Here is an 18,473-nt window from a genome sequence, read left to right on the forward strand (position 1 = left end):
TTACTATGGCAACACTGCTTTTTACCATATAAATAATAAATAAACTTTTGCTCAAACTATATTCTAAAGTGGAAAGAGTTAATTTTTACTATGGTGTACAGTAAAAATTTATTCGGTATATATTTTTTACTTTTCTTTGCAATACTAACTTTTATTCAACAAGTTTTTGCTGTGTAATATAAAAATTTGTACTATGAGAAAATGTAAAAATTGCGTTGCTATATTGTTTTTAAAACAATGACTATAGCATTTAAACTTATAACTCCTTGATGGTCCGTGGTTAGTATGACATCACAGTAATATTTAATATAAAATTTTCTCCGTGTATAGGCTACCAAGATCCAGTCAAGATTGTAAATGTGGTGTTTTTCCCTTTAATTGATTGTACATCATATCGGTTCCTTTTCACTTATTATTATTGATTATTTTAACTTCTGTTATTTTCTCGAGGTGAATTCCCTATAGTGAGCCTTACAGGAAACGTATGTTTGTTATTTACATTGAGACACACGCGCGCATGCATTATTACACCTATGCTTGCGCTCGTTATTGGACTATTTAACCCTTCTGTTCCCGACGGGGTAATTGCGTCCCGTGAATAATTGGTGGCAAACGATACACGTGAATTTGGTATTGATCATGTTATGTTAACATCTCACGTTAACTAACTGACTACCAGACAAGTAAAAAATATATCCAATTTTGTCAACTTTTATCTTAATATTACCTCGTTCATCATATATTTTATAATTAAATATTAAAATCAAATTGTAGTAAAATTTAGTTGTGAATATAATTGAATAAAGAAAGAATATGATTTTGTTATTTACTAAATTTGTATAATACTAAATTTACAGTTTGATAATTTTTTATGTTACATATGTATATAATTACAATAGAAAATTAAAATACAACTTAACATAAAAATTCGTTTATTTAACTATTACTAGATATTAAATAAAATGAATTAAATTTTAAGAAGAAATTAAGATACATTTGTTGATAAAATTTTGATGAAAACATATTAAAAAATAATATTTATGAGATAAACAAATAAAAAAAAGCAAAATTATATATACGAATTTTATATTAAGATAATTACTTATATTAAATTGAAAAATTATAAAAAGGAAGAAAAAATAATAAAAGATGCGCGTTTTTACAGAAATGATCCATCTAACAAAGAATTAGTTAGAAAGATCTATCGATTCAGTCATGTTCAGGTTCGAAATCTTTTGATTGTTTCAGATTGCGCTGTAGTCCTCTGAACGCTATTTGGATAGCGTCTATAGGCAGCGAGGACGCGGAGAAGGAAACGGAGGCGTGAAGCGTGCGAGCGGAAGATGCCGTGCGTCGCAGCCGGTCAACGTCGATGCGCCGAGCATCATCGGGACGCGAATCGCGGCACCGACTGTTCACGGGGTGCGCGATGATGGCGGAATGCCCGTGGACAGGGTGCGCATTATCGTCCGGTCCGTCGATCGAGTATACGGTGGAGTCGATCGCCCATCGCGGCGGCAACAGGGGCAGCAGCAGCAGCACGTGTCTAGGACGCGCGACGGGATAATAAATGCCAGAACGGCACGACGCCGGCACGAGCCGAGGTGGATCAAACGTGGGGACGCGAAACACAATCGTCGAATGCGGGCAGGTGCTCGAGCAGGACTGCTGGATCGCGTGGTTGCGTGTAAATCGCGAGGAAGACGAAGGGGAGGAGGAGGAAGAGGAAGAAGAGAAGACAAAGAGCGACAACAAGGTTCACCGTCGCGAGCGGATCGCGGACAGCCGGATTGAACGCGGATTCTCATCGCACGGCAGGGGGTAGCGGGAGCCACCACGGGGGCGGGGGTGGGCTTGCCCCTGCTTCTTCTCGTTGTTGCTCTTCTCGACGATCTCACGCACGCGACGACGGCCGCGCCGGTGGTACTCGAATCGTTGAATAGCGCCCACCCAGCCGACGTTACTACGCCCGTTTACCTGCCGTCGCGATCGTACGATTATCCGTTCGCGCCGCGCCCGTTCCGGAGGGCGATTAAGCGCGCGTCCAGCCCTAACGACGTCGGTGCCGAAGGTCACGCGAATCAGGGAACTCTGGATCATCTTACATTGGCGACGCGCCTTTCACCTTCGTCCGCGCCGCCCTTGACGTCACCCCTGTCATTAACGTCGCCGTTATTGTTGACACCGCCGCTGTCGTCGTCGTCGTCGCCTCCGACGTTATCGAGTCCGTCGCCGTCTTTAACGCCGTTGAATACCGTCGTCGTCGTCAGACATCGAGATATTTCCGTTCTGACGACGCCGAGTCATGACAACGAGAACGAAGGGATCGCAGCGCGACGAGGAAGAGCGAAGCGAGCATCGATAAGCAATAGATCGAAGCTGAAAGATCAACCCTCCCCGAACTTCATCGACCCTTGGTCGCTGGAGGCATGGCGACGTGTTAACGAACACCCTCCGCAATCTCGCAAAGTGGAACCCGTCCTGTCAATCGATGAAGGGATTCGCCCTGCAGTCCAGACTTTCACTCCGCTGTTAGAACCTGTCTTCAAGTTTGGGGAATCGATATTGCGTCCGGAGAGCTCCCTGCGAGATATCCTACTTCACGAAAGTGCTTCGAAGACAACGGCGACGACGACGACGGCGGTGGTGGCGACGGCGGGAACGATCGCGCGGAACATCGCGTACCTCGGTGTGACTCAACGAGCCGGAAGCATCGTGCCCGAGAAAAATGATGTCGGCAGAGTGACCGAAGACCGAGTGAGGGGTGATAAGAGCGGTAAGAAGTTGGTGCTCGTGGGAAACGAGAATAATGGTGCGGTCGTAGGTGGTGGTGGTAGTAGTGTCATCGAGTGGACCACGACAACAGTCGCCGGGCCGATGTCATCGTCGCGGTCGGCGTTCTCCGGAGACGATGTGCAGGTGGCCGAGCGTGTAAGGGTGCGCGCGAGTTCCGAGCGAAGCTCATCGAAGGGCGAGGAAGACGACGAGGAGCAGATTAAGGTCACCATCGCGCGCGACAACGAAGATTCGTTTACATCGTCGACGTCGACGACGACGACGACGACGCAGCATCCACCACTGACTCAAGACACCTCTATGGAAGCACGTAAGTGTTGAATGAATTAGATAAACGTCACATTTAATATTGAAAGGATATATGGCACGTAAAACTAACTTTTCGAAAAATTAAAAAGAAAATTGCGTCTTGTACAGAGAAATACAATAGAGTTTTTTTCCATAAAAAATGAGATATATTATCTACTTTATTTAAAATCTTGTACAATTGTACCTAGAAATTTTCAATATATAGAATAAAATATACGCGTTATAGAACCATATATCCTTTGAACATGAGTGGGCTATTTGTACTTGAAACATTTATAAAATCTCTTTAGACAATTTTATAAATTGAATCAAATTCCATTAATTAAATCGCAACATTTTTATATATTTACTGAACATTAAAATTATATACTGATAATGAAAGATATTAGAAACTTAAAATATCTGCTAGATATTATAATATATACATTTGAAGAAATGCTTTTCTAATTGTTTCAAGTTATATTACAATCGCAAATTTGTTTAATCGCGATACGTAAACTTTCGTCAGCAACAAATTTTGTAAAATATCACCCCCGTTTGTTTTCAAATTAAAAAAACAAGAAACATCTTTCGAGATGTCTTTTGAAAGTCGCCATTCTATGCAAAGCAACAAGGAGATCTTTCATTCTGATCCTTTAAATGCGTCTGAATGAGACTCGCGCGCACATCTTTTCGCTGGTTTACCGCCTCGCTAAAATCCCTCTGGATCACCGGTTCGCATAGCGCCATGCTCGTTTTGCCATGCTCGAGCTCGTGTTTACAGGAACCGCAGGATCTTCGGTCAGAGTTATTTTTAACTATTCCAACAGTGCGCGCGGGCCACCTTCCCCATTCCGGTCCTCCTTTGCGCTCCTTTTTTTGTTTTGTATCTTCTCGTGTGCATCACCTCACGCTACCTTTCGTTTACGACGACCAGAACAGAAATCGGAGCACCGTTCACGTCCATATTTTCGGCCGGACTGAAAGAAAGGAGGCAACTTCTTCGAATTTACTAATCTCCTTTTCTCCCTTTTTTTACAAATAAACTTTTTTTTTGTTTTTTTATCGTGCTCTTTATCGTGAAGTGAAAATACTTTCTCTTGCGCGCGTAGAGAGTGATAAATTTTCAGATGAGACACTTTATCCATTATATTTAATTAAATCTTTGATTATGAAACAATAACCAATAATGATTATATTTCCTAAATCTTTTATTGTTAATACAATTTTCATCGATATTGATATCAAAACCGGATATTTTCGTATATCAGTTAAGTAATAAATACAATATGTTCGATGTAAAGAGTGAAAAAACTTTCCCAGACTTAATCTGTTTTGTGCATAAACACGATAAATTTATCATGCGTCATCACAGGTTAGATTAAGACTAAGATAAATGTGACGTAAAGATTAGTGTGCCAATGAAAAAGGCAGAGAGAGAGAGAGAGAGAGAGAGAGAGAGAGAGAGAGAGAGAGAGAGAGAGAGAGAGAGAGAGAGAGAGAGAGAGAGAGAGAGAGAGAGAGAGAGAGAGAGAGAGAGAGAGAGAGAGAGAGAGAGAGAGAGAGAGTCGACGCAGACCGCACAGTTCGCGTGTTTTATCTCATGTTTTTGATTACGTCTGGCTACGTACACGAGTCGTGACTCCGCGTACAAATCAATCGATTAGTTCCTTCGCGCACTGGCCGAACGTGTACCTCTTCAATTTCCCAGTCTTTACTCCTTTTATATCCTGTCACGCCTGTCGCCCTGCCCGTCCACGTGCGAATTATACAGCGACTATAACGCCGGGCAACTAAAACGATGGAAACGACAATTGAATCCTCGTCACCGACGACGATCACGCTTGACTTTCGATTCACGTACGAGAGGCAAAGAACGAAGCTCGGGTAGCTCATCGTTAAAATTTAAGACCGATGTTTCCTTTACAAATTAACTGCAAAGAGATATTTTATTATCTATTAATGAAACTTTTGCTATAACATTTTAATTCACGATTTATATGTCATAATTTTAATAAGGAATAAAGCGTTGTTTACTACGAGCTCTTCGTTATATTTTGTAGTCTGTAATACATATTGTATAGTCAAGTTAATAGTTACAAAAGTCTAGATTGTAGTAAATGGCAAGATAAGGTATATCAGTTGCAATTTATTTATATCTACGAATATATGGAATATATACCGTCACGTTAATTTAATAATCCGTCTCTCAAAAAGACTTTCTGATGTTTGTCAACGAATTTTTACTTTTACGCCGGCCGATCCCCGCGTTGAAATGCACGCTGTTCGTACATTTGTATCATTACTTAACGCGTTTATTTCCGTGCTCCTGCAAGAGAGCGCAGAGTCGTCCTTCTCTTTTACGATCTAATTCGTGATCTGGACAGTTCCCAACGATGAGTTCTCGTGACTGCGCGATGCCCAGTATACCCGGTATAAGAGGAATGACTAAATGGTCTGAGTAACCGGTCAGGCATCCCAAAACTCGCGATTTATTTTCGTATCTCTAGAAAAGAACTGACGCACCGGTGCATGGTGGAGAGAAAGTACTGTTCTCGTATGAATTCAAAGAAATACCCCGGTAAACTAACGCGTATTCTTTACGAAAAAACCCACCGGACAAATTTTAATTTTTAGCAATTACCACATTCTCTTTCCGTACATTATAATGTTGGAATTAGTGGTAATTAACGTGTCCTTCAGATTTAGTGAGAATCATCAAGTAGGTATCTCTTTACTTTAATTAGTAACTTTTTTATATGAATTTGCACCCCACACATAGTTCTTAGAGAAAATAAAAATTTTGCGATTTAATCACATATTAAAAAAAGAATCTTCTGAATTGAAAGATTAGAGAATCGTACTTTTACGCTGAACGATCGAGCGATCGACTTGGGCAATTTCCATCGGTCCTTTTGGTTGGCTATGTCGCGCTCATGTTACGACGTATATCTCCGGGATTCGAGGCCGATACGACGCGTTAAGGGTGGTGGCAACGGCAGCCGGTAGGTTACCGCAGAACAGGGCAAAAGGGGGCCCTGCGGGCGAAGAGCGAAAGGGCTTCGTCGCTATGGAAACCCTGGCTCTTCGACTACTGTGGGGTGCCTCAAGTTTTTTATGGCCCGAACGATCGTAGGGTCGAGACTCTAAAAATCGTTACACAGACCTAGATACTCGCCACCTCGCCCCTCCCGAGACGGCGGCGTCCCTGTATAACACTCGCCACCCTTCCGGTCACGGACCTTACGCAACAGCGTTTCCGCACTGCGTTGTTTCGCTAATTACTATCGAACAATTTTTTACGGGCCGCAGATATTAGTTTTAAATATTCGGCACTGAGGACGTTTATATCTCGTTTATATTCGCTCTGTTGCAACTGATTTAACTGGAGAGGTACATCTAAGAATTATTCATTCCTAGTGAGAATTACATGCGATTATTTTTTGCAACAGTAAGTAACTCCTTATCTTACTACACTTCAACACTTCGATAAAATATGTACATATTGCATATTTTATTTAGTTCTGTGAATATATCGAGCCTTGATTATTCTTGCTACAGAAAGAGACTTAAGAATATCTTATAATATTTTCTAATTATATACGCACTCGAACAATAAATTTACAATAAGTGTGACGAAGTAGACTATAAATATTTCGTAACTTATAAATCATCTTCAGAAATATTGGAATATTATTGCGAATTGTTTTTAATAATCGAATATGTGACGTAAAAAGCTTCTAGCTTTTTAAAATTAATTTTTTAGTTTCTTCGAAAAATCTTCGATGTAAAATTTACAATAATTTTCATAAAGTTTTTAGGTATATATTCTTCCATAATTATATCCTCCATTAAAATGGCGAGCACAGCAACAAAATTCGAATCATAAATTATCCTTATATAATACATAAAACTCGAAAATTAACTTATTTTCTATAATTAAATTCTGAAATCAATTTCTTGTTTTTTAACCAAATGTTGATTAGTAAATTTCTTTTTGAGTCATCCTCTTTTACACGCTCTACTCTTCGTGCACGTAGAGGACGTTCGCAGACCGACAGAGCTCGCGATACGTCGGTCGTATTTGCGCGCGGCGATGGGCAGAAAGGGCAGGAGGAAACGATGTAAAGCCCCTGGTGCTCTTGGCACCCTCCATGACGGCTCCTAGCGAAGGGAGTGGCGCAACGAGGGGGTGATAGCGAAATACGAGCGAACGAGCGAGCGAGCGAACTCACTTCGAACTATAAAGTATTGACTCGCCCCGTTGTATGGAGAGCACTGTAAGCACCGTGTCTATAATGTTGGCAGACGGCTCTCGGGACTTCGTTTTCATCCGGAAGGAATAACGCGACTTCCGGGAGCGAGGAAGTAAATTTCAACCGTGCAACCATCCGCGGAGCTTCACGCGAGAAAATTGAATCCGTAAAATACCGCTTACGAAAGATCACGCGCCGATTTTAACTCTTTTGACAACCTCAGTTCCATCATTCCCAAATTTAAAAAAAATTGCTTTTTTACTACAACTTGTAACAATTTTGTATTTTTGTTATTTTTAATTAATTATTTTTTTTTTTTATCTAACGCGGTCTCCTACTAATTGTTTAATGCAAAAATCGCGATATGAGAATAGAAGATTCTCGAATAAATATACTAGGAATAGACACGGAAGGAGCCAATTATGATTGTTCTGATTTTTCCCTTGCGAAGGGGATTCGATTGTTACACCTTCCGCAACAATGCGAACACCGGAAAATTAAGTATTCGGATATTGACAGCTTCTCTGTGTGCGCGGCAATTACACGCGGCGGTAGTTTTGAGAGAACACAGAGACGCGAACGACCGACAGACTAAACAAAAATAACCGATCGCGGCGTGTTCGTTGCATAGGTATATGCACGTGTAAAGGACGTTTGGGTGTGCGTGCAATATCAGGCGATGAAGTAGCGGAAGTATATGGCGCGTTGTAAACAACTGTGTGTGTGTTGGAGAGACCTAACCGGGTTTATCGGGCTATCCATATTTATCGTCGATATTTTTACTACAATATTAATACTATCCTCGACCGTATAGTTAAAGTATCGAGGAACTGTCAATATGCTGCAGGAAGCAGTTTCGAGAATGTTTATCGAAGAGATATTTTTCATCCTGTCGATTAACGCAAGATGTTAGCGTGTCAGCAATGATTCTGGTTGTTGCTCAAATCCGAATGAATCAACTTTTTCTCGAGCAAATCGCTTTGTAAGCAATCTAATGATATTCGCATTCGTGCTTCATTTATCGCTAAATACGGCTGCGTATGATTTTTAGAACCCGACAATATTTAACAATACGAGTAATTATATGTATGTAGCTGAGAAAATCAGCTTTTTAAGATAACATAGTTATTTTGTATGCATATTTTTCAATTTGGTTTATTATAATTGACATGATTTATCTTTTAATGTACTTCCTACGAGTAACATTTCGCTCGAGTATTGAATTTTTATACGTCTGTATTACTAAACGAATTCTCTCTATTTTTTCATGTCTATGTGATACGCCTCAGTATTTTGCTCAAAGTTGCGCTTTATTCATGTAGAATCAATTTCAAATTGTGCTCCGCAAAAATGAGGAGTACCTGTCACATTAATTCCGCGACATGTTCTCTCAAGCAGAAGTGACATTTTCGTGGCATCGATTTGCACATTCGTAATTATATCACCGAGTAAATATTCCAATGCACATCAAAATTAACCAGGTAAAATGTATGATTTTTAATGTAATATGATTTTTTTATGTAATATACCGAATATGAGAAGCTAATGTACAATATTTTTTTAGATCAGATTATTTTTGCATTATCGTTCTAACATTATGTACATTTCTAAAAGAAACTATATTTAATTTATGAACAATTGTTGATACGAAGAAGTCAATATGTTTTTATCCCGTTTTATCCATTTCGCTGAATCTATATTTTCAAAAATATATCGCGATGATATATGTAGAGCATATAAGTGTGTGAATAAATTACACACATTTTATTGCGATTAATGACTTATTCATTGAAGAGCTAAATCTGTACTGGAAATCTACTGGAAACATCTTACTTTGAGACTATATTTTATTAAGATTGATTATATACTCGATCAATGCTGAAGCAGGGAAGAACTTTGTCGTAAATTTCTGAGGGGGAATTCACAGCCGGCATTGTGCTTTGGTGTACAAAAATTCAACAGTGGACTAAAAGAAGTAAGCAGTGGACTATAATATTTGACGGCATTGTCGTTAATGGTTGGTAATAATAATGTCAGTGGCAATAATAATGACTATTGGTGGCAGTACATTGAGAAAAAAAAGTTGTTAACTTGACTAAAATCACCTCATGTTAGATTTAATAGATCGTATTTAATTTAAATACATAAATATTTCAATTAAAAAAATAATAATCAATTGAAAATATAACAACTTTTTTTCTCAGTGTAGCAATGCAGGATGGCACTGCATAGCATTGCTAAAGGCAGTGTCCGAATTTTATTCGGCATTGGCTCGGCAGTACGGCAGTGGGGTACAAAATTTTCGGTTGTGAATTCCCCCTTATACTGAAGAGTAATCTTTTTCATATCGCGTGCATTCTATATCATCGACACGATTCGTTCTTTCGAGAGGCGTGCAACCGGTTGACATTGACACGTGTCAAATCAATGTTAGGAGAACAAGACATGATCTGTCAGCGCTGATATGGAAGAAACAATAGCTCGACGATGAAACGCGAGGAAAGGGAAGCGCGTGTACGCTGCTCTCGTTTGCAACTCTGACGAATGTCAGGGCGCTGTTCATATGCGTCATACTGACGCATTGGTTCCCAAACTGGGGATACATATGTCCTCTGAAATGAAAAATAGAAAGAAAATTAAATGGGACAAAAGTGGCAGAATGTCCAATTAATATAGAAAATATATGCAAAAATTAAGGGAAATGTACTTTTCCTGTTTATATATAATTTTGATTCTTTTATACGATTTGCGTGTAAAGGTGATGAGATTAATCATAATTTTTCCTTTATATTATATATTATAAAATAATTAAATAGAAAAATTATATTAAATTTCTTAAAACTGATAGAAAAACAAATAAAAATATAAAAATTAGAAATATCAGAAATAAATATGCAAATATCATTTTATTGGTCGACACGTTTACAGTTGAATTCTATTGAATTCTGCATATAAATTTGTGTTATATATAACGTATACATGATTGATGGGAGATGAATAAATGCGTCAAGGTTTTCACGATATTGAAATTGAACGGACTACTGGAAAGTTTGGGAATCCCTGCCCCGGAATGCTGCCCAATGTTACGCATCGGTCAAACGCGCGTCGTGACAGATACAAAAATAAACTATAATTACCGTGAAAAATCAAAGTATTAAAAGATTATATTTATCTTGCGTTTATTCGGTATAAGCTTTTAAATGGGCTAGGTTATCAATTTGTTTGTTCCTGTATTCCACGATGTATTTTATAAACTACATTTCTCGTTTCTTAATCATATTACCCTATTGAAATATAGCCCTCTTATACATGAATATATATATATATATATATATATATATATATATATTCATTACAATTACTCCAAAGAAAAAGAAACGTCAAATTGACAACATAAAATTAATTATAAGATTATAACATAGTATGTCAGAATTTTTAGACATGTGGGATATAGCTATACATCTCATTTTTGATTTATTGATCATAGGAAACATTCTATACACGTGTCTGCTTAAATGTCGCGCATAAATCACGAGCATCTTATGTTATATCCTGGGATTAAATAAAGTGCGGCGTGATAAAATGTGTATAGAATTGGCTTGAGAAATGTTTTGTTATGTGTCAGAGAAGGATACGCGAGTGTGAAAGTGAGCACGGCGAGCGTGGCGAAATAGCTGGCTGTCCGTCCACGCACGTCTAGTCCTCGTCTGCTCGGCCAAGGTCCTTGAACGAAGGTCTGTTCTAAAAAAGCTGCACAATTGGATAACCAATCAGCCAGACAGTATCGTATATCAAAGAGCATGACGAAACGGAATTTACAGACTGTTTATTGTTCCGTTGTGTTGCGATGATTGCGATGATTACGTTATACGTATATATAGAATGCTCCGTTAAAATCTATTCATTCTCTCTTTGTCGCGCGGAAATTATTCGAATGAGAAACAATTCTAAAACGCGTTAACACGGAAAAAAAATTGATTTTAAATGTAGAATTGTGCGTGGCGTAATTTGTAACGTCAAAGAGGAGATCAATTTTGAAATTGATAATTTTGTTGAAAATTATAAAGTATAAAATAAAAGATTATTTGTACATATAGAATAATTCTGTGCAAATGAATAATTTTTATATAGGCTTGAGACGAAACTTATTGACGCAAACCTATTAATATGCGAGAATGGAAGATGAGTTTACGTGCCGTGCGTGGCGATGTAACTCGTTAAAATCGTGGCGACTGACGCAATATGCGTATGCGTATAGTAGACCTTGAGCCACTATTACACCGGCTGTTTATGTCGTTATGCAATCGAGACGGCTTAGTCTGCGCATACGGAGTTTAACGTAGTAAATAATGCTTTCCACCCGTTACCCCCCACGCTCGTAAATTCGCTTCGGCATTTAAACGTCGGTCTAGCATTTAAACTCCTTACATTTGCTAGTTGCACTTTCATGGAATTCTTGTGCAAGATGCGGTAATTAATGATGCGTGTAATGGAGAAGTCATGCTCCGTCTCGTAACATTGCAGTCTTGGTTTCATTAACTCGTGAATGACGATGCCAATTACATTCGTTCACGTTAAAATAGTAATTCTATTAAATACGATTTAAATTGAAATAGTAAATGCATTAAATGTGATTTACATTGAAATTGCGAAACCAGTTATATATTTACTGAAATGCAACATGTATTGACATATACAGATTGATAAAAGTGAAATACTATTAGTGATTTTAATGTAACCCACACTTAAATACTCACACATATGAAATGCTTTTAAATATTTTGAAAAACTAAAATATTGATAAAAATAATCGAAATTATGCTGTATATCTATGTATGTGCATAACCTTTCATATAATTATAATGCAACAATCATTAATTACAGTGAATGAAATGCCATTGTATCGTTTGTACAATTAATGTTTAAAGTAAAATTTGGGTATACAGATAAAAATTAAGTGAGGTAATTATTTTCTAATTTCAGCGGTAAAATAAAAATGTTAAATATAAGTTTCAGAATATTTTATATAAGGAACATTAGCTGCCTCTTATAGAGACTTAACGATTTTTCCAAGAGAAATTCGCGTAATTACTGTAGGAAGGGAATGCAAGAAGGCTCTCGCGCGGAATCGCACGGGATAGAGCCTCATTCTCCGCGACGTCGTCTTCGAGATGCACGCCATCGTGCATCGCGCCGCACCGGCGGTCGGTAGACGTTCATGGCTGGTAGTCTGTAGTCGATAGTCGGTAGGTAGGGAACTTGGTGGTCGTGGATGCTGATGAGATCCGGGACCAGTCCTAGGGAGCCCTGCGAGATCGCTAATTTCGATCCAATTCACGCTCGAGTGACCACGCTCGTTTTTCCGATCTCTTATCTTCGTTGATTTATCGCGTTCGACCGCTCGGTATGCGATCGGCGTTTCTCTCTTCCTTCCTCCTTTTTTTTCTTTTCCTTTTCGCCTTCCACCTTCGTGCACAGCCTCCGAGAGTCGTCGTCGGAGACGACGACGACTTCGGTTTCGCTCCTCGAAACGATGACGCGCGCGCGCGTGTGCGCGGGAACAGGAATCGCCGGGGCGCGCCTCGTATTTACATTCCGCGGCCGTACTTTCAGTTTTTCCTTTTGCAATCGCGCGACGCTCCCGCGTGCCTCGCCGCGATTTGTCAGCGGGGAATTGCATCGTGTTGACTTAACATAGAGTACTCCAAAGGTTTAAGCATGAAGACGCACTCGAGGGAGTAGTACATCCTGTTTCTTATTTTTTTAACGTTACTTCATGAGACTGTAAAGGTTCTTAAGAGAAAACAGATATATCAATTAGAGAAATATTTCTTCTCTTAGGTATATTTGATCAACTATTACATCTCACACAAGTTATCTCCAGAAATGATTATCTCCAGAAATGAGTTTCGTTCATTGTAAAAGATCAAAAATAAATTTGCAGAGAGATTTGCCTCCGAAAGAAGAAATTACTTACCGTGTTATCAATTGTATTTAATAGTCTACTCGGTAGGACTTTACGGCGCGTTTCCTCGGTATCGGTGATATTCATCGCCGACAACAGAAACGCGACTGTCTCGCGAACATCCCGTGCAAGACTACTTGACGTTTAATGCGAATGTCTATCCGCCGGCCAAGGACGCACTTGTCGACGGCGCAACGCGTAACACCTAGTGCGATAGAGTTACGCGCCGCTAATGTGTGTCACGCGTACATCGATTGCGTCACGTCAGCCTCGCTCGGAGCCGACTCGTCTTCGTCGTTGTCGTCGTCGTCGTCGTCGTCGTCGTCGTCGGCGGCGGCGGCGGCGGCGCATCGCGGCAGCGATCCAGACCAGAGGTAATCGGTGTCAAGTGCCAAAGGAACGGAACAGTCCCGGAAATTGCGATTAATCGCACGGTCATTGTGGCGTACAGATGTTCGACGCTCCGACGCGATAAATCAATCTTCGTCTTTTATCCGCGAAAATTGTACGTAATATATCTCTGGACAAGCGGACATGGTTACGCTCGCTCAATTAAATTGTACTGTTGTCGTATAGTAGCGTTATATTTTTTTATTATGTTTTTTTTTTAAGTGCAGCCTTTTGCGTATAATACAATACGAAGAACTTTATGAATTTATTTTCATACTGAATAGTTTGTTCAATGGAAGAATGCCTATATACTCTATTATCTTTTATTCATTTAATTAAATCTGTACTTTTGAAGAGGTTTGGTCTTTGTTATTACTATTGTTTTTACTATATTTTTATACCTATGACGTGTAAAAAAATCTGGCTTTTTAAAAAATACCGATTTAAAAGTGCATCTAATTTATTTAAAAAAGCTCAAATTATCTCTGAGGAATAAAATTGTTTTTGAAAAATTCTCAGTGATAATATACAGAAGACATATTTCCAGGAAAAATGTTATCGTCCGTCTAGACTCTAGACCTTTTTTTCTGCGACGTTATCGCAGGACGTGATATATCGTTTCCCGCGTGGAGAACACTAAAAAAAACATGAATCTATAACAATTCATTCGCATGCAGCCTTGCATTCGCATTAACAAGTACGTCATGTCGACATACAGTAATATACGTGTTGCGTCGCGTTGAAATCTCTAAAATTTTATCTCGATAGAAAAGAGCGTATACACATCCTTTAAGTAAATATTTGCTGTTGCTAATAGCAAAACCGATCCATGGTGCTTTCATCCGCGAAAGATAAGTTAGGATGCACACGTGCGCCGAACGCGCAGCAAGCGCGTATAGTTTAAACCGGACTAGTCTCTCGCCTAGACACTCGACAGACTCCGCGCACTTTGCACAATAGTAGGAAGCGCTAAAAATAATCCACCCCGGCTCCACACCGCGTTCTGGCCTTGGCCAGCTTCGGTCCTCGCAACCTGACCGGCACTCTTCACGAGCCTTCTCCTCCTTCTTTTCCCCTCGCGCACGCTCCACCTATACGCATTCCCGCACGTGGACAGCCGCTGCGTGGGCGCGGATCTTGTTTTTTTCTTCTTTAGAGTCTTCCTCGCCGCGGCGGATTGATTAAAAGTTTGCTCTTTTCTTTCACCGCCTCGCCCGCCCTCGCCACGGTCTTCGCTTAACCCTTTACTCGGTAGAGATAGAACGGAAACTGAAACAAATTCGGCTTTAACTCTGTCCTGCGCCGCGTTAAAAGATGCTTCTAGGATGATTAAAAATATAGCGAATGTGTTGCTGTTACGTCGGGCTTTAAATTGTTTCGTGCGTTAGGTATAAATAAATGTCTATATATTTTCCATATGGTTGAGGAATTTAATGGAATATAATTATGGAATGTTATGTATTAACGGAAGCTCATTAAAGCTTACAACGTTAGCAGTCGGCTATGAAATACAAGAAATATGTAAACATAGATCTGAATTTAAACAGTAATCAAAAAGATGGAATTTTTTCACAATTGTTAGAAATAAAAAATAGAGATAAATTGTATAAGACAGATTACCGACTTACTAATTAATATATTATTTTAAATTTGTTTCTGCGTTATTGCCGCAGAAACTACATTTCGTAAAATTAATCAGAATTTACGAAACTTGCGAGAGCTTCACCGAGAACAATCGAAATTTCGGTAAAATCATACTGAACGAAGGATATACCGAGAATATTACCGTTAAGGACGTTCCGTAGTATTAAGCCAACTTCGACGACCGTAGATCGTCGTTGAAGAGCGATCATTAAAGATGTTTTAACGAGCAGCCGCACAGACGGGACAATAGCGGCAGGAATCACGAGGGTCGCCACATCTCTCTCTTCTCTCCCCCTTGGCCCTTCCCCGTCCTTAGATCTCTATTGGATGCATGCGAGCGTCTGTCCCGACTCCCGACTCTCGACTCTCCGTCTGCGTGTGCTCTCGCTCGGTGCATTCGTCGCAGACTCTGGGAGGGAGACATTAAACCCTTTGCCGCGTGATTTAGTTGACAAAGTAGCGTAGTTACAGTCGCCTGCAGAGACGGGACCTGCAGCTTCTAGCCCAGGCCCGCAATACCGTCTTTCGTGGCATCTTTACGAACAATGCCGTGACAAACACGTCGGGAAACACGACCCCGCAGGCTATTTTAAAATAAAAAAGTCATTGTTTAAGCGTCTTTCGGAATCCGATATCCGTATTAGTGTTTAGTCTGGCGTCGCGTTTCACCGGGTAGCAGACGCGCCGGCTCGTACTGCACGTGCCATTTTCTCGATTTTACTTCTTCTTCTCTCTCTCTCTTGTCCGCGATCTGTCTTCGTCGCGGCCACTACGTCGAAAATTTAGCAATCAGACATTAATTAAACATTCTTATGATTGGCATTCTTTGTCAGATAGAAGTGCTTGCTGTTACTCGATCCTTTGAAATATGAATTTTGTTCGCTATAACTCGCAAAATATTAGCGGCCTGACATTTTTATCCGCGAATAATTGATTTGAAAATCTATCGGAGGTGCGGGGACTCCTGTTTTTAATTTAAAAACGGTAGCGCGCGATATAGAACATCCTATAAAATATTACTAAAAAATTTGTCAAAGTAATACCGTGTGAATTCTTGAATCGTTACATACATTTTTCACGAATTGCATTCACGAATTAACGTTTTCGAAGTCAAAAGAGACTCGTGAGTTCTTCAGTTTACTGCGAGAAGATAACGAGCAGCGAGATCGGCGGCGTAGCCTACCTCGCAATCCCTAACTCGTAGATCACGATGGCGACGTATTGTCTCTCCCTCTTGCTCGTCACCATCCGCGCGCCTATTATCCGATTCTATTTTCCAATCTATCCTCGAACGAGGCGCACCTTGTCTCGTCCAAGCTGCCACTATGCACTAGTCTTCTTCTCCAAGTGAATGCGGAGCGATGCGCTCTTGTCTCGCGGCACTTCAAATAGGCGGCACTCGAGACTCGGCACAAAGAGCGGCGTACCCGTACGGCCGTGATAACAGAGAGCAAGAAAGCTCAAGATAAGGCCGAGGACCCTCGCAGCCGCGCCGCTCTACGTCGGCTCATTCCCGGGGAAATATACACACATGGTACGTTGTCGTGATTGCTCGTGTGTTAGCTTAATTGAATCTCAGAATCATCGTACCACACACCATAGCGAGTTTTTTATCATTCTAATATTACATAAAGCTTCGAGAACCTTATTCTTCGACATCGCTGTCGTTTTCGCCGAATACCGATATATTTATTTTCTAAAGATTGAATTTAAAGATAAAGAGGCAAGCATAGGTATTTTCAAAAAAAAATAATCGCAAGTATGAGTAAAAAGTATTAATATAAATATTCTCTTCCGACGATTATTCGATTCCTGTTTTCAACGTCCCTAGCTCGAACAATCGGGCAGACTCGTCCTTCCTAACGCGATGCACGCGATACTCGTGGATGCACTCGGCGAAGCCGCATATACGGTGCATATACGGAGTGCGCGCTGCGCTACGCTGCGCTACGCTGCGCACGTACACACAGGCATCGTGCGCTCGTAGCGAAGGACAGAGAGGGAGAGTCGTTCAAACGAGGGGCCCGCAGCGCCTGGGCTCTGGGCCTCGTCGCGTGTTTTTGCCCCCCGTCTGGCCCCCACCGCGGCTCATCGTTTTTTGTCTGGTGCACACCGCATGCTCTGCACAGCTCACCTCGCCTCCTCCTCATCTCGGTCGACGTACCACCTCCTCCTCCTCCTCCTCCTCCTCCTCCACCGCCCCCTTCTCTCTCTGTCAATCTCTCTCGTCGTGCCCCGCTCGCGCTCTCGCTCTCAATCAGGGCCGGTGTGAGTGGGCATGCTCGTGATGCTCCGTTTGCAGAGCGTCCGATGCTGAATATTTTCGATATGACGATATCTTACCTTCGATGTAGCAAAAACAGCGCTGACATTTCTTTCATAGAATGTAAATCGCAAATATGCACACGGTATATTTTTATAATTTATATTAATTCGATTTATCTGTTCGAAAAAAAATCGAGGGATTTTTATATCACAACTGATACAAGGTTTTTTAAACTTCTCTAGGAAAAAGAATGCGATAGAAATTTATGAATTATTCGAACTTTTCCAGTTTCAGCTTATAAATTTTTCTCTGAATCCCGTGTCGGCAAATGTTTTCCTAGAATTTTCTTTTTCCATTGGGAGGAATCTTATACAAATTTGAAGAACATTGAAATACCACGAACCATTTTTTGAAATGGCGGTTGAAATTAGAATTAAACAGATATATTTTTAATATATTTTTTTTATTTCGGAGTTATATGATTTGTATATAACAACTTTTGACAACTTTGATAGTATTATCCAGCTAACTTAATAATGGTATAATTTTTGAATTGCGCCGCATAATCAAAAGCGAAATACCTCATTTAATTCTCGCGATACTTCTTGTTTGAAACTAAATTTCCGATCTAACGAAACGTTCGCGCCGTCCCTGTTCTCAATCTCATCGTCATCGGTCCTCCGTCGCACCGCATCCGGGCGGTATCTCCCCGAGCCGAGACACGCGCACGGACACGCGTGTCCCTGCCGCGCGGTAGAGGAGGAGAACAAGGAAGCGATGGAGGCCGTCGGACGAAGCCAGAGATCCAAGCTGTTCCGCAGTCGCTAGCGAGAGGTGATGGTCGGGGGGAGAGGGGTACGGGGGGGAA

The 18,473-nt window shown here is 40.5% G+C and overlaps 1 protein-coding gene and 1 long non-coding RNA gene across 2 annotated transcripts in view; one reads left to right on the forward strand and one right to left on the reverse strand.

The window, feature by feature from the left end:
- The first annotated feature begins 1,803 nt into the window (after nt 1-1,803).
- Nucleotides 1,804-18,473, forward strand: part of LOC139810973 (uncharacterized) — an 80,501-nt gene continuing 63,831 nt past the window's right edge. The window contains exon 1 of the mRNA XM_071774941.1: nt 1,804-3,106. Within this exon, the coding sequence (XP_071631042.1) occupies nt 2,878-3,106 (229 nt within the window). The 5' untranslated portion in view covers nt 1,804-2,877. The remainder of the gene's footprint in view (nt 3,107-18,473) is intronic.
- Nucleotides 10,234-17,127, reverse strand: LOC139811870 (uncharacterized). Its single transcript, XR_011731762.1, has 2 exons — nt 13,318-17,127; nt 10,234-13,133 (listed from the first exon to the last, which is right to left on the reverse strand). It is a non-coding gene; the product is annotated as an uncharacterized lncRNA (long non-coding RNA).

This window comes from Temnothorax longispinosus, chromosome 4 (genome assembly GCF_030848805.1).
Source record: "Temnothorax longispinosus isolate EJ_2023e chromosome 4, Tlon_JGU_v1, whole genome shotgun sequence".
Classification (NCBI taxonomy): domain Eukaryota; kingdom Metazoa; phylum Arthropoda; class Insecta; order Hymenoptera; family Formicidae; genus Temnothorax; species Temnothorax longispinosus.